Here is a 27,439-nt window from a genome sequence, read left to right on the forward strand (position 1 = left end):
CCCACTTTATGGACAACCGAATTTTCTGCCGTTACCCAGTCTCTTAAATTATAATCTTGGAATTATGGCTCATCGTGCTATAAACAATGCCAGGTTTATATATATTCTAGGCAGGATGTTCCTTTCGAACCCCAATAAACAAGCTTTGCGCTTCAAAACACCTTCTTGCTCCCCGAAATACGGAATAACTAGGAACAACTAACTGTCGAATTCAGTGCAATTAAATTCTGGAATGAGCTGCCTGTATCAATCGAATCAACCTCGTCATTTTCTAATATTAAGCGTCTACTTCGTTTATATTGTGTAAATAACTGCTGAAAACTGCTTGGTATTTTTATCCCGAAATAAATTATTTCTGCAGCCGTAGTTACTTTTCCTGATTACCAACTTACGCTGCGTTAGGTAAATGTTGTTATATTTATTCTGCTTTGCATGTATTTGCGCTCGTTTTTGTTATTGTTGTTATGTTATTGGTCAAGTATCGTGTATTGGTAATTTGTATAGTCGTGTCTTTTTTTCTCATTCGTATTTCTGTGGTATAAAGTATTCGTGATTCCGTCAATCTTTTTCTTTTTTTCATTTTTTTGTGTATAGTTTTCTAATAATATGGACAATGAATTAAACGCTGGTTTGTAATATCATATCAAGTAATATTCTTTGGATGTATCTTTAGCGGTTTGGTGCATCTGTTTGTGAATTGCATGTTTAAAATAAGGCTAAAGCGCGGCTATTTATCACTTGTCACACCTTCAGCAATAAGAGATCCCTTCGGCAGTGCTTCCCTCTGGGACCTCTTTCTGCATTACCCCAATGTGTTTGTATACTTTTCATGACATTAATAAACTTTGATTCGATTTGATTAACTCAATAACAATGACGTTGATTTTAACGTAAAAATCCAACAATGCAGCGGTGTATTACGAAAAGAAATGAAGCAGTCACGAGTCGCAAGCCACATCTCGTCAGGTCCTTATGACGTTACAGGAACTTGTCTGGGGGATCTAAAGCCGCCGAACCACCAAGCAATGACCATTCGATTTTAGTAGTGCCTGTACTTAGGTTTTGTTGTATCACATGAATACTAAGGCCATGTGAGCTTACTCAAAACTAAATTTTAGTGTACCCCTGTTGCAACAACGCTGGCGACGCGGAGCACGAAATTTAGAAGTTTTAGCTTGACCATTTATCGACAATTTTAGCTTGATAGGCTGTTTTAGCCAAATAGGCTGTTGTTGATGACCGCGATGAAGAGAAAAAACGCGTATACATCACTGGACCGCATACTGTCTTTCGGTTATCATAGCTAGCATGATATCGTGAGCCTCATAAGTACTTTTATGCCCGGTCCATCGTTCAGACAGACGAATACAACACATCGGAAGTTGACCTCGCGGCTGACATTCTCGCGATCCGTAATGGTTATGAGTTTATTATATACAATTCCACTGCGAACGAGGAATCAAGTCTAACAGAACTGGGAACTGTGCCCTGAACGGAGGAAATAAATAAATAGGGTAAGAATCATAGTTATGGAATCTTTTTCTCCATGTTGTCATGATGGTCAACTCCTGTTGAGATAAACCCAGGAAAGATCTTTAATGTTTTCGATCCTTAGGGATAGCTTGCGCGAAAAGTGTTTTTTATTACCTCCGTGGGAGACAAATCCTACGTTTGCCTACGACATGATATGATTACATAAAATTTGAACTTATCTACGGCATTTGCAAAGCTATCAAGGTTCTAATTTAGTGTTTATGAAATTTTTTTTCATACTTGAATGCCCGGCGTCTACGTATCGCCGCGATGGTAAGAATTATGCGTATATATTGCGTGCTACTGTCATAAAAAAATGAAGCTCGGTTGCGTATTTCTTCACAAATATACCAGCGAGCTGAGAGATGGATTCCTAATGTGAAAGGAACACCAGCCTAATTCTTTGTTGTGCCCCATTCTTTTTTTGCCAGTCATATTGGACATTCATCAGGCGCACCCCGGCCACCCAGCCAGGAAACATGGCCGACTCGCAATATGAGACTTCTTAGTTATGAAACATATGAAGCGTAGCAATCCATATCACGCTGTTCACACGGTAGGGAAATAGGGCCCAAAGAAGGGGCTAGAGAAGAACACACAGGGAGTTACAAGAAAGGAAAGTGGCATTACGGACATGCAAGAACGATTGACATTAGTGCAGGAAAGAAACGAAGCGCGAACGTTTCTAGTCATGATGAAGTAACGAGGGGATAAACAAAAGATTGGGAAGCAATAAAAAAAAAGTTGAGAGGTAGCTACTGTAACCAACAGAAGGAGATAAATAAAAGCAGGACCTAAGCGCAAAAAAAAAAGCTTTTCCGGGAATAAATGAATGAATAGTACCCGAGGAAGGGACGCACACACGCACACGCAGAAAGAGCAGGGAATCAGAGGGCGAGGGAAAGCAGTATTGAGAAAATAGAGCAGCGGACAAGCTGCCGACACAGACGAGGTAGCCAGCGAGGAGACAAAGAGCGCGCTCGGTGCGATGGAGTTGGAGGCCCTGCTGGAGACGGGGGCCAGCCTGGGCCTGACCGGGGACGACCTGAGGCGCTGGATCGACGAAGAGCGGAGGCAGGACCGGGAGCAGAGGGCGGTCGCCGAGAGGCACCGCGCCACGCTGCTCGACGCCCAGGCCAGGGAGAAGATGGAGAAGGAGCGACACTCGCTGGAACTGCAGGAGCGGCTGCGCCAGGTGGGCGCCCTGAACGAGACCGCCTTCCCCATCGTGCCGCCCGCGTTCCCCATGGGCGACCCGGCTCTCACCGGCTACAACTGGGACGGTAAGTCTGCCCAGCTCAGAACGGGACTCTGGTAAACCCTTTTCTTCTCGAGTGCGTTCAAACTTCCACGCTCGCAGTAAAGTTCAGTTCGATGTCGAGGTAGGGTGGTGTCGCCGCGGAAGGGTGTTAGGTACCCGATGGCGAGACGAGCGAGGTAGATGATGAACAAAAAGTCTATTCACACGTATTTACAGGACTCTACAGAAGACATTAAAGACGACACAAGACAGAATGAAAACTGGGTTAAAATCAAACTCCGCCGCAACGCACGAGGAGGGTATCGCCACACGATCCTTGATAGGGGCCCGGAGCCCCAAAACGTGCCGAAACGCCGCACGGTTGTGTGGTGTTCTGGCACACAGAATCTACCACGGGAGCGTGTCTAGCTTGCGACCGCTCGCAGCCGCAGCTCCGGACAAAGTCGCTGAAGTTAGCGCATTCGGTGGCCGGACTGTCTCCTACCGGTCCTCACTCAAAATCCGTGACCAAATATTTGAGGGCCTTGATTGACCCCCCACCCCCTCCCCTCCGTTCTTAACGGTCAGGAGGAAAGAATGGCATCCCTCCGACTTTGCTAAGGGAACAAAGCACTGGCACCGGCGGCGACCATTCCGTTCGTTCCCGCCGACGGAGGGGACACGGAACGAAACACGCACGAGGAGAGGGAAAAAGCCCCTTGGCGCTGCCATCACTACCCTGTCATTGTTGCTTTTTATCCAAGGGCAGGATGCCGAGTATGCTTCAATAAACTTTAACGAGCTGCCCTGAGACTCAGTGGTCTGAATTTTTAAAGACGATAGTCTTTCTTGGGCTACTTAAACCCAGACATTTTGGCCTGACTGTCTGTCTGTCTGTCTGTCTGTCTGTCTGTCTGTCTGTCTGTCTGTCTGTCTGTCTGTCTGTCTGTCTGTGACTCGATTCAGCCACCCGGCCAAAGTTTTTTTTTGTATTTATTGCCTGTCTTTGACAATTCACAACAGATTACATCTCAACATTGTAAATATGTACACATGCAAGAGGTGGAGTTGCCAGCCACTACAGGGCTGACTTTGTCCATTTAAAATGCCCTCATATTGATTAGTTGCTCTATTTGCGGCAGCCAATCAGGTAGTTCCTGGTGGAACTTAACTTCAACAAATCGCCCAATGCTCTCTTTGAAATATGCCCTTGCACTTCGCGCATCAACATCATTGTACAACCTTGCTGTACGAGAGCGCCATATACTATGGAGACCCAGTGCCATGACTAAATCGTAAGGCACTCCATTCTCATTGTCTATTGCAAGGAAACGTATACCGTGAGTATCTAGTGGAAAATCTTTGTGTAATGTCCTCTGTAGCACATCCCAAAAATATACTCCCTCCCAACAATGCAAAAATACATGATCTATTGTCTCGGGGGATTTACAACTAAAACAATCTGTCCCCCATGGTACGAAAAACCCCCTTTCTTCCATAAACGTTCGTACTAATAATGTTAAAATAAAACTATGCCTTCGCAATAGTCTTATATAGTCACAGCTAAATCTACCCGTCTAAGTCCGGCGTAATGTTCATACTTGTCAACATTGTTGAAGAAGAACAAGACATTACGCAAATATAAGACAAAAAAGAAGTGATATTTGCAGTGTTCCTTTATAAAAAGTCATACATAATTGATTTTTGCGAAATTAAATACTTCATAAACTGCAGAAAAAAAATTCACTCCGCTGTCGCCTGCTGTCGCCCGCGCCACTACAGCTTTTTGCGGCATTTTAAGGGATCAACCGGCAACAGTTACGAAAGGTTCCACTAGATAGGCTCCACGTTCTGTTTGCAACGCACGTGGAGTAGGGAAACGCGGTTCTATAAACGTTGAAGTAGGGCGCCTCGATTCACGCGCGTCTTCGCCGTACGGCAGCGTTGGCATCGAGGCACCCGGCCTGGAGCAGTGGAACGCGGTAAATTTAAAATGATTTAAGCAAACCTTTGGCGTCTTTACCTTGAAAGGAATGGGACGGAAGAGGAACGCATGAGAGGTGAGCGGGAAAGCAAAGGGAGGTATTTACTTGGCAAAAAGTCCATAAGGACTATCGTCTTTTGTCGACATTTGCAACGAAAGGAGCAGAGACGCGGCCAATTTTTTTCTTGGCTAGTTGTGTCTTCGACTCGGATAGGGGAGCTATGGTAAGGGGACAGTCGTTGTAAATAATTACGGAATTGGTTGGCGGAATAAATACGAAATTTTCAGAAGCTAACCTGAATAATGGTGTCGGAACGTATGTACAGGTGCCATCAAAACTAATTGGAACATGGTCTCGTAAATTTACAGCAATTTATTCTTCCGGAAATGCCTGGCTGCATGGGTGTGCGTTTAAAGGAGTCCTTCCTAATGAAAAAAAAACTTCCTGTAAACAAAACGGTAATGGCTTTCACAAAGCTAATAGGACAAATATTATGCGATATTCACGAATCGTTTTTGAATTACTTATGACGGCACCTGTACGCGATTCAGTCCAACATAATTGTGAATGAACAAAACTTGGCTGCCGGACATCCGGTTTCGATGCAAGCTATGATGTAGCACTGTTTCCTAAGGGAGGATCACTCGTATTATACTTTTTCCTATAGTACCATGCGTTACAGCGGTAATATATATTGCACGTAATATGTTGCGCTAATATATTGCGCGTAAAAAAAAAAAAAACTCATCGCCCAGTAAACCCAATCGGAATAGTTAGTGCGGCAAAAGAGCAAAGAGTCGAATTGTCGGAGGTAGTGGATGTTATTAAAGTTATTCCCCGAATGCAGCTTTCGCTATTACAAAGTTCGACTTCTTTTTTTCGTGGATCTGTACGAACATGAACTTGTCCTTGCGCTCTATCGGGTCTTCTCTTGTCAGAGGAAGACATGTACAATTTCGACCATAGCACCAAGGACAAGTTTAGAACGCGGCCAAAAAACCTCCACAAATCTCTCGGCTGAGTTCGAAGACTGAAGTCTCGCAATCCTTCGCACGGCCCTGGTACTGGTGATTCAAAGCATGCACCCCCTTCCTGGCTATCCCTGTCGTCGCTCCCTTCCGCCGAACCTCATTTCCAAAATGTCACAAGGCGCAGGAAAGGAGAGCACATAACGAAAGTGAACCACAAATAAAAACTTCGAGGGTTACGTGCTTGAGCAACACTTTTGCTTGAAGAAGGATCTCCGAACTCGCTAGTAGTAGTAACGAAGACCGAAACTAACAATTTTTTTTTTCATGTCCAAGATACAACCGGGTTATGAAGTACCCCGTCGTGGTATCCAACGGTTTTTGTTTTAGGTTGCCCGGAATACCACAAAGTGAGCGGAAATCCCGTACGTATGGGAGTTATTTTTCGCCTGTATCATAAAAGCGTCTCAGTGGCTGGTATTCGAAACCATTTTCTCGCAGCAGAACGCGGCGCTTGCGCAAGGTGGGGCGAGCGACAGCTGACAGTTTCCCCCGAAGTTTAACTTGGTGTAGGAATAGCCGTTGAATATATTTTAAAGAAAAAAATACAAAAGTTAGGGAAACACGAATGGCAATCATGAGGATTCCTCCTCGCACACTTTTGGGTCGATCGTTTAAACAAGAGAAATTAATAACGGTTCTTTAAATTGCTATTCTTTTAGCAAAAGAAAGTTTTATTCTGTAATTCGAGAAATTCCTCTCAATCCCATAAGTTGTTCAAAAAAATGTACTGACATTAAAATAAAAGAACAATTGAAGATCTGCTTATCATTGAAAAAATTCTGCGTTCGAAGACTAAACTATTCACCTACGAACTTAACTGCTGCCAGTGTTGCCATATTTTGATTTGCAATTTTTGTGAAACGAAAGCCTGCGAAACAAATCAAAGCCTCAGGGTTCGCAGGCTGCGCAACAAGGCCAATAGCCCGGTTTGTTGAAACTCGAGTCTACCCGTGTAAAGGGCACGTGCGCCATAACCACCCCGCGCACCTACCTCCGGGCCCCTTTCCAAAATACTTTGATCATCGCCTGCCATTTCGAACTGGAGGCCCAAAGAAGAGACTTAGGTACATCATAAGCTTTTATTTACAGATTTCGTCTCCTCAGATATATTACACTGCGGCATTTGCGATATAGGTCAGTGTAGAATAGCCGATATTCTTGAATGCATCGAAGTTAGCATTTGCCATTGATGCCTGCGTGGGGCCCTATAACTTATTCGTGCTTTATTATCTTTTTTTTTTCTGAAGAGATGGGGAAATGTTTTGTAACAAAAGCGTATAATTATAGTAAAGTAAAATACCGAAACACTCCCACATAGTGCGTTTCTTAAAACTAGGGAAGTGGACGTTTTCCGGCATGTTTTTATTTTTGCTTGAGAGCTGCCCAATTCATATCAGACGTACAGTCATGAACAAATGCAATGCGAACACGAAAATATTAACCAGAACACACATACTAAAAAATACCGTTTGTTGAGTTACAATAACGACGCGCTATTGGTATATTTCGAAAGCCGCATTTCCGAACTTTTTTTGACACGAAAGTGTTTTATTCCTGGATACACCAAGATTTCGCTGACGTCATATCCGTCACGGAAATGACGTCATTACAGCGAAGCAAGCGGATTGTAAAGGATGCACCCTTGCACACAGGGTCTTCTTGCGGGGAAGCAACCTTTAGTACTAAAGAGTACGTTATACGTAGGGTTGTTCGTTTTTTCGTTTTATATTTTGACACGAAAGTGTTGTATGTCAGAATACACCAAGATTTCACTGACGTCATATCCGTCAGGGAAATGACGCCAGTGCACCTTTGCCGAAGCGACCCGCCTGCAGGACGTCGCTCGCCAAGCACACCCACAAGACAGCCGCCGACACACAAATCACGCTCAGCTGCAGATTTCGCATCACATTTCACTTTCCTGTTTTACCGATTTCTATGGCAGAGGAATAAACCAAAGTTGTTGTGACTAAGCCAGACGTCATTTTGACTTGCATGAAAAGAAATCAAGGTATTTGTGTGTTCTGGTTAATATTTTCGTGTTTTCGTTTCATTTGTCCATGAATGTACAGTAGCACAGCTGCGCTGAAACGAACATGGGAAATTTTGTTCTGTTCAAGGCAGCTTATCGCCATAGAGTAGCAACTCTTTGGTTAGAGAATATTGTATAGCTAGAACAAGCCGCAATAAATTACAATCTCCGAGTAATTTAGCCACCTTTGTTGTGACCAATGAAGCAGGCACACTATTTCTTTTACCTGCTCGGCCTCACATACGCTTTAAATTTTGGCGCGTAGAATTCCTTTAGAGAACCCATCTTCACAGCTATGCGGGTGTAAGCTCGGACACATTTAGCGCAGGTTTTACTAATGAAACCCACTTGTCTGCGCTGGGAATAGAACCAAAGCTCCTCCCCCCCCCCCCCCTGGTTCCAACGAGACAATGTTAAATCAGAAGTCACAACAATTTGCTGTTGAAAGTAACTTTTCCGGGTGTTTATGCACACGTTGTACGTCATCACGACGTCCAGAAGGCCGGATAAGATACAATTAGTGTTTAATACAGCTTGTTTCAGCTGGTTCCAGAAACGGCGAAAATACCGGCGGCCTCTAGGTAATTATCGAGGTTCACCTTGTGTGCGAAAAAGGGTCTCAGGCACATAGCGATACATCGTATGTACGCATGCGGGCGATCGGCCAAGAGATTGGCCTACTTCAGTCGTTTGCTAGACCGATTGGGAGTGTTGCCCGGTGTCTAAAGACGAAAATGCTTGAAATCATCTCGTGTGAAAGAGGGAAAGTGCTTTGCACCAACACATGGCAGATACCCGTGATCGGTCAAGAATTAATGAAATGTCAGAGCACAATACGAGGAATGCCTGCTTCTTTGCTTGCTGGCTGGCTTGATTATGGTGCCGCTATGAAAGCTTGGCAAAGAAGACGAACTCACCGGCAATACTGCACTGTGAAAGTCGTTATCCAGCGAAGCTGCGTGCCGTGGGGGGTGTTAGCACGGTGCTTCTCCGGCGAGTGTGTGTCGCACTTTCATGTCTGCGGTCAGGTCGTTATAGAACCACAATCTGTCGCACACGTTGCAGCAGCTTGAGCCGAAATGACGGTCGAAAAAAACTGACTGACGATCACACTACTTCCCAATGAAAAATTTTAGCGCAGCTGTTTAGATGTTTAGACTTAGCAAAATATGTTGAGGCAAAGAATTTCAGACAGACATATACGGGCGGCGATGGCAAGTCGGTGCGTCGGCGGCGCGAACTGCAGTCTTCTCGGTGCAGTCTTCTCATAGCTGCTGCTTTGGCGAAGCGCAACTCTGGATTCCGGCGTCGGCTGCAGCGGAAGACGAAGCTTCAGTGAAGTAGAATATTGTATTGCCAAACAATATTCTAGTTCACTGTAACGAAGCGCTTCCTTCGTCTCAGGAAGTGATCGCGTCATCGTCGAACGCACGACGGCGCGCGCTACTATGGCTTTATCTCGTAGCGCGTCGCCGCCGCGTAGCACATCTCCCGGGTCACTCGCAGCACATCGCTTTCCCCTCCCACTTTCGCCATACTCTCCTTCTTCGCTTTCCTAACCGCTTTCTCATCGGTGTCCCCCTTGTTCTCTCGGTTACATCGAGGGACGACGGCAAGGAGTGCCGTGAAACCACAGGAGTGGCCGCTCAAGAGCTGTGCTTTAAAAGTCTCTTAAAGAATATGGCGTATGCGTCCTTGAACTCTTCTAAGTCGGCACCTTGGCCCTGAAGGCACTTTGCTGCATTCTCTGACTCACGATATGCATCGTCGGTTCTTGCTCGTCGCTTGCGTGCCGTCGCGCGAGTACAGACGTCGGACACCACATCAGTATCGGCACGCCGTCGACGGTTACACTCCTGTCGCTGTCACGGGGCGCCGTTGGCAACAGAATGTTCTTTGAGTAGGCTTCATTCTGCAACACACATTGTAAAAAGCCAGCTTACAAAAACCATGCTTACACCAATCTTAATCCGCTTCTCTTCTAACTACAAATGCATTGCCGTGAAGACATTCTTTCAGAGTCAATATAAGCCATGTATCTAAAAATGAAGGCCTTGCACCTTATCGGTGTAAGCTTGGGCTTTGTACGCTGACTAAGCTTACACCAATAGCCTTAAACTTGGCTTCACTCCTAAATACAAATGCATTGCTAGGGAGACGTTCTTGCAAGGGCGATATATACCATCTCATATCAAAATATGAATTCCCCAGGTCCTTATCAGGGTAAGTTTGGCCTGTGTAAGCTGGCTTTCCTACGCTGCGTTTTCTGTTAGCCATAAAACCCCACTTCATAGCCATAGACAGCTTCTCCTTACCATGCCGTATGTTCTGGGTGCAATGTTCTGCCTACAAAAGCACTCTCCAAAAGCCCCAGATATGGTTGGATGCGCTGTTTCCTGTGCTGACCTAGCACGAATCTACTTGCATACGCATCAACCGCCCCTTATAAGTCCCGTACTCGCATCTCTAACGGTAGTTGGATTGTATTTTATTTTAATTTTTTTTTCTGTACTTCTCTTCTTCTTGACTACACCTGCTACCCTTTGTCCCTCTCCTCCTTCTCCCACAGAGTAGCATGTCGGCGAACTCATTCAGGCAAACGTCTTTGAGTTTTCCTCTTTAATAAGAATCTCATACGCAATAGGTTCGTACATAAGAGTTACTATGCCATGCAGGAAAGCGTGACCATAGGAGCCTACTGCGTATGTCTGAAACAACCGTAATTGTTTAGCGTGGACGCAGTTCACTTCGAAAGTCAAGACAGCGTGGAATTCGAACATAGCCCTAACCTGGTGGAAATATTTAGAAACAATGAAACGATAAACAGGCGTTTCACGTCAGGCTTTACGATGCGATGTTTGGTGCCACTTTCTTGCTGCGCGGGATACGGGAACTGGAATGTTATTAATTCGTGAATAATTATTATTCTGTTTTTACATCATGTGCAATTTTTATGTTGTTGCGATGTTTTTTCATGCACAAATAATTTCCTGTTGTGTAGGGGTCGGCGACAACATTAATAAACATTCTTCAATCCTCTTTCAAATACTTCTATTAGCTGAAATCCGACACAGGTTATCTGTAGGCAGCGCTCAGCATGGGGCTTCAAGCATCACAAGTGCGAAGTTGCGCCAACGGGTTGGAAATTAGCTGGTTGTGGGCCACAGCTTGAGGGCTATTTCCTTCCTTCTGGGCTTTTTAATACGCTAGAAAGTTTGAAAATGTGAGCTGCGATGATGTCAAAAATCAGTCTGGTGGGTTACAACAGAGAAACGTAGCTGTAACAGCGTAGCAGATGAGGACTGCGCGAATTCGTAAAGTGATGTCAAGAGCTAGGGGGCGCCACTCAAAGCTCTTACGGCGAATAACCACAGTAGAGCATCGCTAGCATTGTTCACACATTGTCAGCTAAAATGGGTATTCAGATCGTTTAGTGGAAGCACTTTGGAAGTACAAGTGAATACTGCCTTTTCTAAACACTATAGTAATGATCACAGGAGCACGAAACCATTTATTACGCCAGCTTCTGCTAAACGTGTCTTGAATTTTATGTTAAAACGCTTATATAAAAATTTAATAAAATTGAGTGCTGCGAAGGGTGGATGCTGCCAGAAGTGATTCAGCGTGACACAGTTCAAGCTATAGCGTAACCTAACCACAATTTCACGCTGTGGCCGTTTTTTTTTGTTTGTTTGGCGGCAACAAAGAAAAATAACAGCGTGCCGTTTCTGGAAAAAAGAACCTTCTCTATTCTAGCTGCAATTTTTAAAGCGGAGCTGTTACGAATACGACGTGGCAGTTTGTGCCTCTTGTCCAGTCTGCGCGCAATATTACGTTGTTGTTGTTGATAAATGTTTAGTGGGGGATTTCATGCTTCTTTCAATTTTTTCTTTCCGAGAAGATTCCAGAGTTATTGCCTTTGAGTCACGTATGTATAAATTATACTGAACTGTGTAGAGCATGGGGGCAGAACGCAAAAATGGCGCATACCACAAAACGCTACGATGTAAAGTTGTTTTCCATACGTTCAAGCCTAAAAATATAGCTAAATGAAAGACAGAAAGAGAAACCACGTAAAAATAAAATAAAAAAAGAGATAAATTTGAGGTCCGATTTATACTGCTTATTAGAACTTCGCATGCAGTCACTTCTGGGGGATTTCAGATAAGATCGAACAAAGTGTGGCTGGTCCACCTCTTGAATTTGCTTGAATTTTTTTATATGATTCCCTGATTATTCTGATGTCCGGATTGACCAATTGTTTTCGCTGGGGAAGCTTTTGTCTAACTGTAAAAAATGGTGGAACGCAACAAGGTGGACCCCCCCACCGCTACCTGCCCTTGCGCTTCTGCCGCCTTTAGCGACGTCTATCTGCGAAAATATTTATGAGAGGCAATTGGTAAATTTTATACTTAATTCGCGCGTGGTGTACAGCCTCCCAAATTTTTAATAATATAGTGGGAGCGACGACCGATCGGCATGTCAGCGCCTTATCACGGTGTTCACCGGCGAAATGGCGAGGGTAGGCGCACGCGCACAGAACTATCTGTTGTTCCGTGCGTCGTCTGCTCCGCTGTTCTTCTCAGGGCAACACACCCCCTGTTTTTCTTATCTTGCCAGGCCGTTTCGGTACCGCCAAAGGAAGCTAAGCAGCTTGGGGCACAGAGACATTCAGATGCAGTGGCAGGGGGTGTACCACTTTCAAGGAAACAGCGTAGCAGACGACACTCGCACAGCAGATAGACATATGCGCGTGCGCGTAATCTCGCTTATTTCGCTGGTGAACATCGTGATAAGGCGCTGACATGCCGGTCGGTCGTCGCTCCAGCTATATTATTAAAAGTTTGGGAGTCTGTACATTTATCTAAAAAAGTTTTGTCGCTGAGAAGAATATATATAAATTTTCGCAATAAAATGTCAAACTCGGTTCAGAGCACAATTTTTTAGGAATTTGAGCCTGAATATTTCTAAAAGTACTTAAGTTACAACTTTCAAATTTTACTCACATGTTCTCCTTGCATTTATAAACAAACATACCGAAGATTAAAATTATACAAAATACGGTTAAGACGCAATGGGTGCGCAAGTTGAAGAAAAAACTGAAAAAACACAAAGTTCAGACGCTTATATATAAAAAAACACATATCTTCGATTTTTCTGAAATTCTCCCCAGATGTAGACATTTTTATGTGCTTGCATTATCATCAAAAATATGCTGCATCATTTTGTTCCTGGGGTGCCACAGCGCGAGAGAGGAGCCCTATACGACCGGCTCTCCACGACGTACTGTAGTGATAGCGACTTCCCTCACATTTGTATTGTAGGCATATACTTTGATTATGGAATAGAATAACGCTCCGTCGTTATTCTCGCTACTCTCGCGCAGCACGGAAACTGCCCTGCCCCCTGCCGAGAGGCCCTGCCCACAACGGGTTCGAGAGCGAGCCACGGCTCTCGTCGCGCGTGTACGTCTGTCACCCCTGAGGGAAGCAATAGCTTTCATAGTAAGGGGCTTTGTTACGCGGAGGACGACGATACAAAACACTAAACTGCACTACGCACCTAGCCCCTGGGGCAAACACCCGTCAGCGTCTGCCCAGCCCGTCTTCGGGTGGCAGTTAGCGTCTGCCTCACTTCACTTTATTTTTTTAAAGACCCCACAGGGCTGTGTTACATAAGGGGTGGGTCGTACAAACATAGCTAGATACAAAAGCCACAGGTTAACATTGGAGATTCATATGCACACTTTGAATAAAACGTGATGGACCGGTGATTGAAACAACATCGTGGGGAAGGTAATTCCATTCTTTGGAGGCGCGGTAGAGAAAGGATGCAGAAAATGTTGAGGTGCCAGGTCGGGGGCGGAAGACTTGGAAGAGGGTGGCCTGTGCGGGGGGAAATGCGTGTGGCGGGGGCGATGTAAGGTGCTTGGTGCACGGAGTGAGCTGTGGTACAACTTGTGGTAGAGTGAAAAAGTAGCAATTCTGCGTCGAAAGGAAAGACTTGACAGACCGGATTCATTTTTAAAGGATGAAACACTGACATCGTAAGAATAAGAAGAATGAATGAAGCGAGTGGCGCGATTTTGCACTGCTTCGATATCGTTGACCAAATAAACTTGGTGAGGGCTCCAGATGGGTTATGCGTATTCAAGTTTGGACCGGATAAGCGACATGTAGGCCAAAAGACGCACGTGATACGGTGAGTGACGTAGGGGACGCTTTAGAAATACTAATGATCGGTTGGCTGATGAGATGATATTAGTGATATGCGTTCGCCAGGAAAGATCAGGGGTTAATGTTACACCAAGGTACTTATAGGATATGGCTGTTTCGACTGGTACGTTAGCAATTTCATAGAAAACCGGAGTGGATTTCTGCGGCGGTGGAAGGAAACTAATTTGCATTTGTTAGGATTAAGGGTCATAAGCCAACGGTCACACCAGTTGAATACTTCATTAAGGTCATTCTGTAGTGCTGCTTGATCAAATGTGTTAAATATTTTGCAGTAGATAACGCAATCATCTGCAAACATGCGAAGGTTGCATGATAAATTGTTAGGCAAGTTGTTCATGTAGATTAGGAACAAAAGCGGGCCAAGGACAGATCCCTGTGGCACTCCAGGCCTAACAGGAATCGAGTTAGATTTGACGTTGTTAACGAAAACAAACTGAGATCGGTTAGTCAGAAATTGAGAAATCCAGTTAAGAACCTCAGGTGGTAGATTTAATTGAGAAAGTTTCTTTAGTAGGTGCTGGTGTGTAACTTTATCAAAAGCTTTAGTGAAGTCAAGAAAAATAGCAACAGTTTGGAGGTTACCGTCGAGGTTAGCGTGCAGGTCGTGAAGGAAAAGGGCTAGTTGGGTTTCGCATGAGCGGCCTTTTCGAAATCAATGTTGAGAGGAATGATAGAAATTTTTAGAATCAAGAAAATGCACGATATGAGTGTATATGATATGTTCCATGAGTTTGCAACGCACACTGGTTAATGATATGGGGGGATAATTTAACGGGCAGCCTCTTTTACCTGTCTTGTGAACCGGAATGACCTTCCCGCACTTTCACTCGAGAGGCAGGATAGCTGAGGAAAGTAACTGGGAGAACAGCAAAAGTGAAAACTCGGCTGATATGTGCTTAGTATTTTTTAACAGCTTGGGTGTAATTTCATCGGTACCAGCCCAGGATGACAGTTTCATTTTTTTATTAATGACAGGATGCCATTAAAACCTTTGTTTAGGGGGGGGGGGGCATTTCAGGCACATTAACAGGGACTAATTCTGTTTCAACGGGGTTAGATTCATTCGTAAATACAGACGAAAAGGCGGCATTGAATATATTGGCACATTCTGAACACCTTGATTCTTGACCAGACTGATTAGTAAGGGCGCTGGGGGGCCTGTTATGTGGGTTTATTATTATCAGTAAGAATCTTAGGTAGCTCCGTATGAAGGAATGAGTGCTTGGCGTTGCGAACTTCACTTGAGTATGCTTTCTCAGCAACCTTGTATTTTTCCCATGCAGAGTCAGTATTTTTATTCTTCGCAGTCCGAAAGAGGTGTTTCTTCTTATTTTCAAGACTTTTTAAAAATGTTTTAGTAAACCAGGGTTTTTGGTGGGTGGGACAGAAAGTTATTTTAGGGATAAATTGATCAGCTAGCCGGTTTAATTTGTTTTTGAAGATTAACCAGTTATCGTTAATGGGTTGCTCCCAAAAACCATCTCGAAATGTCGGAAGAAAGGCTTCTTGTTCACGAGTGATGGCCCCGTAGTTACCCTTGTCACATAGCATAATTTTTTTACTGCTGGCTTGGCGTATGTGAGGAACGAAAGTAAAATTAGCGTGAATCACCTTACGGTCACTTATTTCATTAAGATATGTTATAGAAGACAGGGTCTCAGGATCAGTTGTTAAGATTGGTTGGTTGATTGATTGATTGATTGATTGATTGATTGATTGATTGATTGATTGATTGATTGATTGATTGATTGATTGATTGATTGATTGATTGATTGATTGATTGATTGATTGATTGATTGATTGATTCTAGCGTTTAACGCACCGACGCAACGCAGGCGATGAGGCGCGCCGTAGTGGAGGGCTCCAGATTCATTTTGACCACCTGGGGATCTTTAACATGCGCCGCAATCTTGTACACAACCCGCCGCGGTGGCTCAGTGGCTAAGGCGTTGCGCTCCTGAGCACGAGGTCACTGGTTTGATTCCCGGCCGTGGCGGCCGCTTTTCTGATGGAGGCGAAAAGCAAAAACGTCCGTGTGTACGAGATTTCGGCGCACGTTAAAGATCCCCAGGTGGTCAAAATGAATCCGGAGCCCTCCACTATGGCGCGCCTCATCACCTGCGTTGCGTTGGCGCGTTAAACCCTACAATCAATCAAAAAATCAGCATCGTACACACGGGAGTTTTTGCTTTTCGCCTCCATCAGAAAAGCGGCCGCCGCGGCCGGGAATCGAACCTGCGTCGTTGGGCTCATCAGCACAATGCTTTATCCACTGAGCCACCGCGGTGGGTCTGTTGTTAAGATTAGGTCAAGAATGTTAGCGGTATCTTGAGTAACACGTGTAGGTTCTGAGTGAGATTAAAGTTGAGGCAAACATCAAGGAAATCGTTGGCTTCTTCTGCATTGGGTGCAGATGAGGTTAGGTTGAGCCTATCAATGTTAGGAAAATTCAAGTCTTTCAGGAGGAGGACGCGAGCATTTGTGTATTTGGCCGCAAGTTCGGCTAAAATATCATTATGCTGGAGCGTAAAATCCGGACTCGGCCGCGGCGGCCGCTTTTCTGATGCAGGCGAAAAGCAAAAACGCCCGTGTGTACGAGATTTCGGCGCACGTTAAAGATCCCCAGATGACCAAAATTAATCCGGAGCCCGGCGCGCCTCATCGCCGGAGTTGCGTCGGCGCGTTAGAAAAAAAAAAAAAGATATCCGGACTGCTTTTAGGAGGCCTATAACAAACACCTAATAGTACGGACTGTGTTGCGGAAGGACAGAGCAACCACAACATTTCAAGGTCTGAGGCAATGTTTATAAGGCAGCATGAAAGTTGATCGTTTGTAGCAATCAGGACGCCGCCACCATGGGTGCCGGGACGATCTTTTCGAAAAAGATTAAAGTTAGGCAAGTTGGTCAAAATTTCGCTGTCGGTGACGTCAGAGGTCAACCACGTTTCAGTTAGCATAAGTAGGCTGCTACCAGATGAAAATACAAGGCCGGACACGTGGTCGCGTTTGGAATCGCGTATGTTGGTGAAAATTAACGGAAAAGTAAGATTAGCTTGGTGACCAAAGACGGGACCATTAGAAGATCTGGGGCAGTTGCTACGAGCTTTCTTCTACATTTTCGTTACCTCGTTAAATGCGTATAGTTTGGAGCCTATAAATAGGGTCTTACACCGCAAAAGGAAAGGACCTGGTTTTTCTTTAGCAAAAGCCAGAAGATGCTTCCGTGCGTTCCGGATCCGACGCGAGAAATCCGCCCCGATGCTAAAATCGGTACCCTTAAGCTGAGGACCATTATAAAGGACAGTTTCCTTGCTTTTGAAGGATGTAAACTTCACTGTAATAGACCGACACCGGACTTGCGAGTGGCGGCCAAGAGGGTGGGCACGCTCGACATCCTTAGATTCGACAGTTATTTTTAGATGGTCCCTGCAAAACCCGGCAATAAGCTCCTCAGACTGCGCATACGTTTCGGGTGGCGTGTCGTCCGCTATGCCGTAAAACAACAAGTTGTTCCGTCTGGAACGTGCACAGGTCTCGTTCCGTCTGGAGCGAGACCTGTGCTGGGAGGTGGCGGTGGCCATGGCGTCAAGATCGGTTCGGAGAGTGTTGAGACTACTGTAACGGGATTCTAGACTGTCGATTCTATTGCCTAGTTCGGAAATGGCTTTGTTAGTGGTAGAGAGCTGGATTTTTAGGGTTTGTACATCGCAAATGAGCTGGGATTGACCGGAAGACAGGCTTTTTAGTTCAGTCATTATTTCCTCTTGGGTGGTCGGTCCAGGGTTAGTTTCAATATCTCCAGACAACAGTAACAGCAAAGAGAACACAATGTTCATGCAATCATAAATAATAAAAACACACCACTGGGGGCTCGGTAGCTCAACAAGGCATCGGTTGCTAGATTTCTTAACAAAAAGACAGTACTGATTACTGACCTGCATCGCGAATAGAACTGGGTTATACACTGCATCGTGGCACAGCCACCGAGCCCACAGAGCGCGGCCGGCTGGCGGGGGGAACTTATACGGTGTGAGCTCGTTGAAATCAAGGAGGTTAAAAAAAATCTTTTTTAACCTCCTTGGTTGAAATCGATGACGGTGTGGCCGTGAAAGCCCTTTCGAGCGTCCAGTTTCCGGGCTGCAGCGTCGATAGAGCAATGGTGGCCAATGCTGGAAGTAGGCGCCAATCATCCGCGTTGACGCGCCTGGCCTCGAAAGGGTAGCTCACATCGATGCATGATACTGGGTCCAAAAGAACGGGTACCAGCACGCAGGAGATAGCGCGTACGAAATCCCGCATCACGAATAGAAGTTGGTTACACTGCGTCGTGGCACAGCTACCAAGCCCACAGCGTTTGGTCCGCCGGAGTTTGGTGGACGCGGCGCTCGCTGAGGTAGGAGATGGGGTGCTCACGGTGGCCGCTATACGCGAGGGAGGCTCACATTTCAAGAAATGTGGGCCTGCTTTGTGTAATGCAGCGCAGGCTGTGAAGGTGCCCGCCATGGGTTCGGTCGAGCCGAGCCGAATGCGGCAGCGGCGGCCCTCGCCACGCGTGTGCAGTCACTCCGAGGAGACGAAGTAACTCCTATGAACCGGCTTTAATGTGTGGTTTTCCACGGTATACAGCAACGAGCCCTGATATGACACTCCTAGCCTAGGGGCTAGGAGTGTCATATCAGGTGAGAGTCAATGTCAGGACAGATTTTAGGATGTGGCGTTTAAGCGAGGAAGTGTAACAGGACTCACTTTGGAACACCTGGCGACGGTGGAAGTGCCCGGAATAACGCACATTAACTCTTACCGCACCGCCAAGCGTCGGTGGGCGGCCGACCTCGTTCCCTATCGAACAAGATATTCGGGCACGGCCCAACGCCAACGCTGTTTTAACGCTAAGGAAATTGAAAGTAAACCGTATTCGTTTTACTCTGAGTCTGCAGGAGCGACTGTGCCAAGCGTTCTGCAGACCAACCTGGTAGTTAACAATAATGTAAAATTTTGGAAGAAGACTACTTAAATAATATTATTTTGCCAATATTTCCATAATAAATCGTTTGAAAAGCTCAGAAATGTTTTATGCGCGAATCTATAAAAAAATCGCCTTCGCGGTGAACCGCTGCACACACCGGCTGCTACAACTTCAGCGGCGATTAATTACCTGCTCAGACTAGATGTCCGGGCGCTGTTAACATATGTACTGCTACTGCGAAAAGGAACCGGGAAGCCAACTCTCTTTACCACAAACTGGCGCATCTACATTTGAATTGAAACATCACAGCAAGCCGGCCTAGTTGGAAACGATTCATGATTGGACTTGCGCAAAACAAACGGGGACGTGCGCTCGTCCTTGTCGTCCCTTCCTCGTCCCCGTTTGTTTTGCGCAAGTCCAATCATGCATCTACATTGTGGGTTTGTACTTATGTAAATATGTACCGATGGTCGATCGACGGCCCTAGTCCCCCCACTTGCTTATAATGAAGCATAGATGTCTTATCATGAACAAATGGGGCGACTTTCAAGTTTCCAAGCAAAGCGAGGGAAGCCAAGCGAGTTTAGACCATTTCGGCTACCTCGTAGACATAGCAATACATAGTAAAGAAAGGAAAGCCAAGAAGACGCTTAAGAATCCGATAGACATGCCAAGCCAGTAGCACCGATCTTCCCATAACCCCCCACACCGACATGGATTCGCAGACGCAGTTTCCTCTCTAGTATGCTTACAAAGACACCCTATGAGCACGGGCTAAGATAACCCCGCGCGGGCATCAAAACAAAGACAAAATCATTCACAAAGCATAGTCCGCGGCGAAATTCCGGGATGAACACGCCTTGAAAGAATTGTATTACGGCGAGCCGCAGCTAAAATTCTTCGCCCGCATCTAAGAGCTTTTGGGCGCATCACAAGACGCCACAAAGTGCCTGCGCAAACTAAAACGAGAAAGCTTTCGCCGAAACCAAGTTTTCCAGCAACGCCTTTCTCGGTTTGTGGGCTGCATACACTCACTGCCGTTTAAAATCTGTAGCCAGCCTTGCGCCATAAAAATCCATCATCGCCATCAAAGTTTAACATCTGTGCCGCCCGTGGTATAGAAGGTTTTTTGTTGTTGTACAAACATTTGTTGTATTTGAGTGAGCGAGTTATTAGAGAGTTTTAGCACTCCGTATGCTCCGTTCGTTCCGTTCGTAATGTGCTGACCGGGACCCGACTGCGCCTGCGTGCGTGGGCACTGCGAGGAGGGAACCCCCATCGTAACGAATGAGTGGGCATGACGAGGGCGGGCCCACGGAACTAATAAACCCTACCGCAACGAATGCGCAAGTGCCCAGTCGTGTCCCGGTAAACACGGTACGAACGGAACGGACGGAGCATACATAGTGCTAAAACTCTCTAATAACCGTATTGCGGCGAGCTCCAGGCGCTGATGATTGGGCGCCCGCCCGTTGAGGAGGGGGGGGGGGGGGGGGGGAAGCACTCTAGTCCGGGAAGCCCTGTTCCGCGCTGGCTACCCAGACCGTCTCCACCAGGCTACGCTGGAATTGGACGTCGGGTCTTGATCGTCTAGAGAAACTCGAGGGCGCTAGGTGAAATGCATCTAGTCAGAAAGTTGCGGCAGGCTTGCTGACATATGGTAGGGATGGTGAAATAGCCAGTGAGGCTCTGGAGGTAGGGATGGCTATGGCTGTCCCAGTGGGTTGGTATGAGCGATGATGGCGGATGTCAGAATGGAGCCTTGAGGACGGAGGGCAACCACTGCGTGGGGTGGTCAGGCAATGACTTCTACCGTGTCGGGGCTGTTCGAGCACCGTTCCTGTAGGAGACGAACTCGTGCTTGTCTTTTACCGACGTTGTTTGTAGGTAGTGTGCATACGTCGCGGAATAGGTGAGACTTGGACGTGGGTTTGCATGTGGGGAGAAATGCGTTAGGGCGCATCGAATGAAGTAGGAATGGAGCGGCCTAGGTTTGACAGGACGGTGTGGCCCGTCACGATAAGGGAGAGGTGAGCTCGGAGCCGAGTTGAAGGAGGTGCGGGGTAGTAAATAAAGTTTTGTCGGTTGCAACCTACATCTTTGTTGCTGCAGAAGACGACATTTCCGCGCTTGATGACTAACCCTGTCGCCTTTTCGTGAGCCCCACGCGTGAGCCCCCGTGGCCTAATGGATAAGGCATCGGTCTCCTAAACCGGGGATTGTGGGTTCGAGTCCCACCGGGGGTGCAAGTTTTTTTTTTTTTTTGCTTCCCTGTTACATTTTTTGCTATTGTAGAAGAAATGATATTTTAGTGCTTGGAGACTTACCGTACGTCTTTTCAGTAGCCAGGAGGGGCGCACCCCTGTGTCCTAACGAATAAGGCATCGGTCTCCATAACCAGACATTGTGGGCGCTAATCCCAGCGGGGCTGCTGTTATATAAACAAATGTTTGAGCCGATAAACAAATAAAATAAAATAAAGGTGGTTCGCATTTTTAGTTCTGAAAGCCTTCGTTCGCACTTTTAGTTCTGAAAGCCTTTACTTCCTTCGTCTCCAGCTGAGAGCTGCTCAGCCGGGATGGGAGGGGATTCAGATGGTCGGGGCATGCCTACATGAAATGGTAGGTTGTATTGTGAGTATGAAAGGATGGACCGTTGCAAGGATATGTAGTGGGACGTATGTGATGATGATGAAGTAAGGGGGTGTCTGGAGTGTACGCCAAAGTCTGGCGCCGCTAGCATTGAGGAACGAGTGAGGGGATATCGGAGGCGGCTCTGATAGTAGTAGAGGATACCCATGCAGAGACTGGGAATGGGAACGTTGGAGGAAGGCTAAGCAGTGCGTCCTCGATGGGAACGTCCGGATTAGGATATCGCGGCATGAGGGGTCTCATTTTCGTGGAAGGCGTGACCTGGGGTCCATAGGATTTGGGCGTGGGGCAGAGTCTTCATCGTCGGGAGAAGCTGGAGGCGGTGCGGGGGGGGGGGGGGAAGCAGCCGGTCAGAAAGTTACGGCAGGTTTGCTGAGAACCGGTGAGGATTGTTCCCTTGCTGGTGGGGACTGTGGTGATGGCGATAGCTATGGCTGACTCTTCGGCGGTAGGGGTGTTGATGTGAGCGATGCTGGCGGATACCAGGATGGTGCCTTGGGAATTGAGGGCAACCATTGCGTGGGCTCGTCGGTGCAACTAGGTTGCGGCGTCGGTGTATATGGTGTCAGGATAATTCAAGTATCGCTTCTTTAGGAGACGAACGCGTGAGTCACAATTTTTGTTCAGGTTCCATGACAGCCAGTGAGGGACTCTGGGACTCGTTGCAGGATGAAAGTAGCATCAGCGACGATGTAGGCGAGATTGAACTCTCCGGCTGAATGTATTATGACCACTTGTGCGATCACTAGTTTCCAACACACAACTTCGTTTGCGTACACTACCAGGCGAAAAGTGCACTCTTGGCGCTGAACATTTTCCGGCAACATGTCGGTGGATGAAGGTTGGGGATGCGCTTTGGTCGTGGAATGAATGAGAACGGCGCGACCCAAGTGCAGGGCCAGTGGGGCTGAGGGAGATGTGAGCGAGCAGGTGGAGTGCCTCTGGCGCAGCAACTCGTCTAAGACAGCGAGTTGACAGCGACAGCGTGTTGTGCAGCGAGTTGTTGACGACAGAGACTTCTTGAGGACGATGAGCTTAGACAGGGGCGTGGGAGGAGTGAATTTAGAGAGTCCAAGAACCATTTCGTATGATTTGCGAATTAGTGTGTCGAGATTGGCTTCGATTGGACGCACGGCGCCCCTAATAAGAAACAGGAATGAAACGCGCATCTCCTGAATGTAATGTGAAACGCTTATTCCGGGATTTTGTTCCCCATTCTGCAACTACGAAGCGATAGTTAAGCGTTCCGGCTACTCTCTAAGAAGCTGTTGCGTGAGCGACGTCTAGATGGGTCCGAAGAAGCCCACCTGGTTTGAGGTGCGACAAAAGCGCATCAGCATTTGTGAGGATGCATCAGATTTTTAAAACACGTATCAGCTTTCTTTCTTTCTGATTCCCAGGCAGTTTATTGTTGTTTTGATTTTTTTACTTTTGTTGCTTATTCCTCTAAGCCGTCAGGGTGCACATATTTAATGAGCGCGCACAAGTTCAATGATGAAGAGCCTTGCACTGCGCTTAACATTCTCGAATGGCTCGCATTTCCAGGAAAGCTAACGGGTCATATCATTCCCACAATGCGATTTTATGACGTTTGTGTTCTAAACGATCCTCCAATCAATCGTTACGACTGGAGCAGATACGCATACGAGGATGGACCAACCTGCAACAGTACCAGCCCCCCACGTATGCAATTATTCAGTCTGACGGCGGACATCGGTGACTTGTGTTCTTCGTCTGTGACACCCATGAGGGCGGCCAGGAATCTCATGGAATCAAGCATCCGGGAGGGCTGTTGTCGGCATTTGAGCCCTCCTAAGCTGCAATGGTTTTTTGAGATGTCCAGAAGTATTATTTGTGTGCAGACTGGTCCATAACAAGTTTTATAGGGAGCGTGCAGGGAAAAAACAAGCAATTGATTGATTTTGATTGATTGATTTTAGGGTTTAACGCGCCGACGCAACGCAGGCGATGAGGCGCGCCGTAGTGGAGGGCTCCGGATTAATTTTGACCACCTGGGGATCTTTAACGTGCGCCGAAATCTCGTACACACGGGCGTTTTTGCTTTTCGCCTCCATCAGAAAAGCGGCCGCCGCGGCCGGGAATCGAACCCGCGACCTCGTGCTCAGCAGCGCAACGCCTTAGACACTGAGCCACCGCGGCGGGTGGAAAAAACAAGCAATAGAAAGCCAAAACATAGCATGAGCACTACGAAACGGTCACCTTTGAGGCACTATATGTAATGGCCATTTCATAGGGACTTCAGAAAGTCGAGAACAGGTGGCGCAGAAGGTGACGCTAATGTAAACACTCATGACGTGTAGCGGATGTTAATCCTCGAGGGTGGCTTGGTGGGCAGGTTCGTAGGGAATCTTGAAGGGATTGTCAGCGCACTTAGACAAGGACAATCAAGGTTTGTCCTGTCTTTTTCAAAGCGAAGCTTTGGGGTTCTCACTGATGGCGTCTGGATCGTGAGAACACTCTGCAGGGAAGCCAACTTTCTCTGACGATGATTATCAATGATCGTGGATGAAGTGAAAAAAAAAAAAACGCTTCAGTGGCCGGAATCGAACCTGGTTCCCCCACGTTATGAACGTCGGCGTCTATACGATTGTTCCATTTCTAAATGGTTGAAAGTCAGCCCAAACTCAGACGACAACCAAAGAATCCGTCACGAGAAAGCTTCGCGTTCAACCATCGTCGTCGTTCGACGGAGGGGTGCGTGATTATTTCCTTCGTCGCCCTCGTATACGTGCGGTGTTAACCCCTTCAAGCGGATGTCAAATTCATCTCTAGAAATTTTTAATATTCAAGTATTTTGTCCTACCCTAGCGTATCATTTAAATAAAATAAAAACCGTCTGTCGCTTTCGTGATGATGCGCCTGAAATGCTAAGTCTTTTTGAAGAGAGGGAGATGTGATTAACGTCCGGGCGACCTCCTGGCGTCCACACAAGGCGGAAGTAGCCTACTTGAAAATTATATAACGTATAATATATATCTTTTGGTATTTGTTTTTTATGACATCTGCAAAATGTGTAACTATTATTGGAGGGTTTTTCGTGAGCTGTTCAACGTGACGAGTAGCTGAGATGCTCGTCAGAAATAACTATAAAATATTTTGTTTGCAGCAAGGCTCTCTGGTTTCTTGTGTGCCATAGTTGACGGACGCTTTGCGGCAAAACCAATTTTCTCGCGGATGCTCCGTAGCTCTCAATTTACGGTAGATATCTTTGAAAAAGCATAGCGCGATTGTTCACTAAGATGACTTTATTTCTACGCCCAGTTACTGTTACTTGTCATAATCATCTTAGTTCACCGTGGAGTTGTAAACAACTCGGAATTACTCTTTGCTGTCAATATATGGGATTGCAAGGGAGGACTATAGTTACAGGAAACACGTGTAACCCGTGCTTCGTCTGTACTACCAGAAAACATGATATGACGTTGGACTATATTCAAACGACTACATAACCGCGAGAAATTTTATCTCAGTAGGTAACTGTGAGTCGCAGTTTATTACAAATAACATCAAGCCGCCGAACCAAAAACCACAGCAGCAGCATTACAAAGTCACCGTGAAGCAAAAAGCCCCATGTCTCTGTGGTAGGGTAAAACGGTAGTCTTTCCAAGTTTTTGACTAAGCTAATAAATGCACACGGATGCTAACGAGAAAATTATAGGCGATGGTGCTCCGTTTCTTTCACTCGTCGGGATTGCGTGCCGGGCAATAGGCTCGTAAATGAAGTGCTGTCATATTGAAATTCGAGGCTGATTTGTCATACATTCTATACTAACAGCTTCACAGTCAAATCATGTGACAGAGCTCGCTGTCAAAGATTTTTTTTAGAAATTGATAGACTCGGCTTTGGGTTAGACTTGCGCTGCTCTTGGCGCTACGAAATACCATGGCCTTTAATTTTCGGTTCTTTATTTTTAAACCACTCGGCTTTTAGCACTACCGAAAACGATCTATGTTTTGTCAAACGACCCACCAGAAAAAAATCATCTTGTGTTCTCTGCATACGTTACAAACCTGGTTTCGTTGTTATCTTCACAACATCGTCATTGCGGTATTGACCCAACATACTGATTGCCGGACTCCACAACTGTTTAAAGTGTGCAGTGTACGTTCAGAAAACGGTTTCTTCCAACGTTATACTTCTGTAATTTATCTAAAGGAATATCGTTGCTAGCGCAGTTGAAAGCTTTCCCGAAATTAACAAATATATGGAGCGCTAGAAATTTATTTTGTATGTTTGCGGGAGGGATTACTAGAGACAGCATTTCGGCCATTAAAAAAAGAGCGTTTTAGGCGCCAAAATAGGCAGACAAAAGAAAGTTCTAGGGCTCCAACGTCGTAAAATAGGCACAATAATGTTTTACTCAAATGCAAACAATTTCAAACGAAAACGCGCGCGGCCTGTATGTACGACAGGAAAACAAGAAATGATACTTTTCATCATGACAAAGGCGCCAACAAACGCAATGCTCACATTCATGTTCAATGGCCACCGTCTCATCTAGTGAAACAGGCATGCGAAATAATACTTGATAGCCGGAAATATGGCTTAAAAAAGCGCTACTTTATGTTTGCCTGACGTAATTTAATTACGACGCAAAAAACGGCACAAATAATAAACGCAAGAGAGACGACGATTTATCAAGAAATTACGTTGCTCTTAAATGAGGGCTGTTCGGTACAACTCCAGACGGTCAATTTCTCGTGTACAGCGATATTATTCGAATTGATTAGGAAAAACGTCCCAACATTGCCAAACATACTTCAACATATTTGAAGAGCATTTTTAGCGGGTGGTCAGCAGGCGAACACTATTTTTATGGAAAATTGTGTCTTAGAGCGCGTCGGCAGTGAATTTTAAGGCGTAAAGAAATGTAGCTGCGCAGGGATTTTTCGCCGTTAGGTTTTAAATATATAGGAATTATTTGCCAACATAGGCGCGTTCCATGCTCAACCGTTACGTTGAAAATATAGTTTGATTTGAGTATGCTTCTAGAAACGAGGATGCGACTGCACATGTCTGAAGAAATCTGCTTCGAGAGTACGCGGAACGTACCAAGAATCACTGTGAAAATGGTGGAAACAATAGTAAACTATTACAGTCTCCAAATCTTTGGATTCGTAATTGTGCCTCTTATCACTGAGAATGAACCTCCCTACTACTACTGCCAGCGGTTGTTTTCCTGGAGTTGGTTAAACTAGAGGACTAGGGTTCAACTCATTCAGTTTCGAACACTCAATGCTATGTTCTGTGACATGATAAATGGTCTCAAACTGCACTCGAAAGCGAAATGTGAGGCTAAATAGTGTTCATATAGCGCCAATTTTGAATATAGGCATTTATAGTCATTTAGGCACACAGGCCAAAATAGGCAGTCATTGGCACCATAACAACACCATAAAGCCATTATAAACTCTATTAGGAGCGCAAGGGACAAAATAGGCATAGGCCTAAAATCTGGTCACAAGTGAATACTTTTTTGTTTCAACAAGCGAGTTTTTGTTGACAAGCCTTGTCGAAAACCAAATTGTTTTTCAATAATCAAATTATGCTGTCCGGAATATAGGAATAATGTAGACACAATATATCTCGGGACGTCATTGTCGACGTGCTCTGTTGAACGGGATTCATGGATCACAGCGACCTTGGCTAAGTTTAATGGTGACGGAGAACCAAATCTACAAGTTTACGTGCGATACGTATTTTTCAAGGACGTAAGTGGCGGATTTAATGGGCATAATTGGC

At 45.9% G+C, this 27,439-nt stretch overlaps 1 protein-coding gene and 1 non-coding gene across 4 annotated transcripts in view; both read left to right on the forward strand.

Moving 5' to 3' along the window:
• Window positions 1-2,394: 2,394 nt before the first annotated feature.
• Window positions 2,395-27,439, forward strand: part of LOC144139080 (stomatin-like) — a 128,539-nt gene continuing 103,494 nt past the window's right edge. Inside the window, exon 1 of one of the 3 annotated variants that reach the window (XM_077671566.1) lies at window positions 2,395-2,816. In XM_077671566.1, the coding sequence (XP_077527692.1) occupies window positions 2,522-2,816 (295 nt within the window). In that variant the 5' untranslated portion in view covers window positions 2,395-2,521. The remainder of the gene's footprint in view (window positions 2,817-27,439) is intronic. The other 2 variants (XM_077671571.1, XM_077671568.1) reach the window with 2 other exon arrangements.
• Trnar-ccu (transfer RNA arginine (anticodon CCU)) lies at window positions 21,198-21,270 on the forward strand. Its single transcript has one exon. It is a non-coding gene; the product is annotated as a tRNA-Arg (tRNA).

Source organism: Haemaphysalis longicornis, unplaced genomic scaffold (assembly GCF_048455015.1).
Source record: "Haemaphysalis longicornis isolate Haplotype H1 unplaced genomic scaffold, Haemaphysalis longicornis Haplotype H1 scaffold_1, whole genome shotgun sequence".
Lineage (NCBI taxonomy): Eukaryota > Metazoa > Arthropoda > Arachnida > Ixodida > Ixodidae > Haemaphysalis > Haemaphysalis longicornis.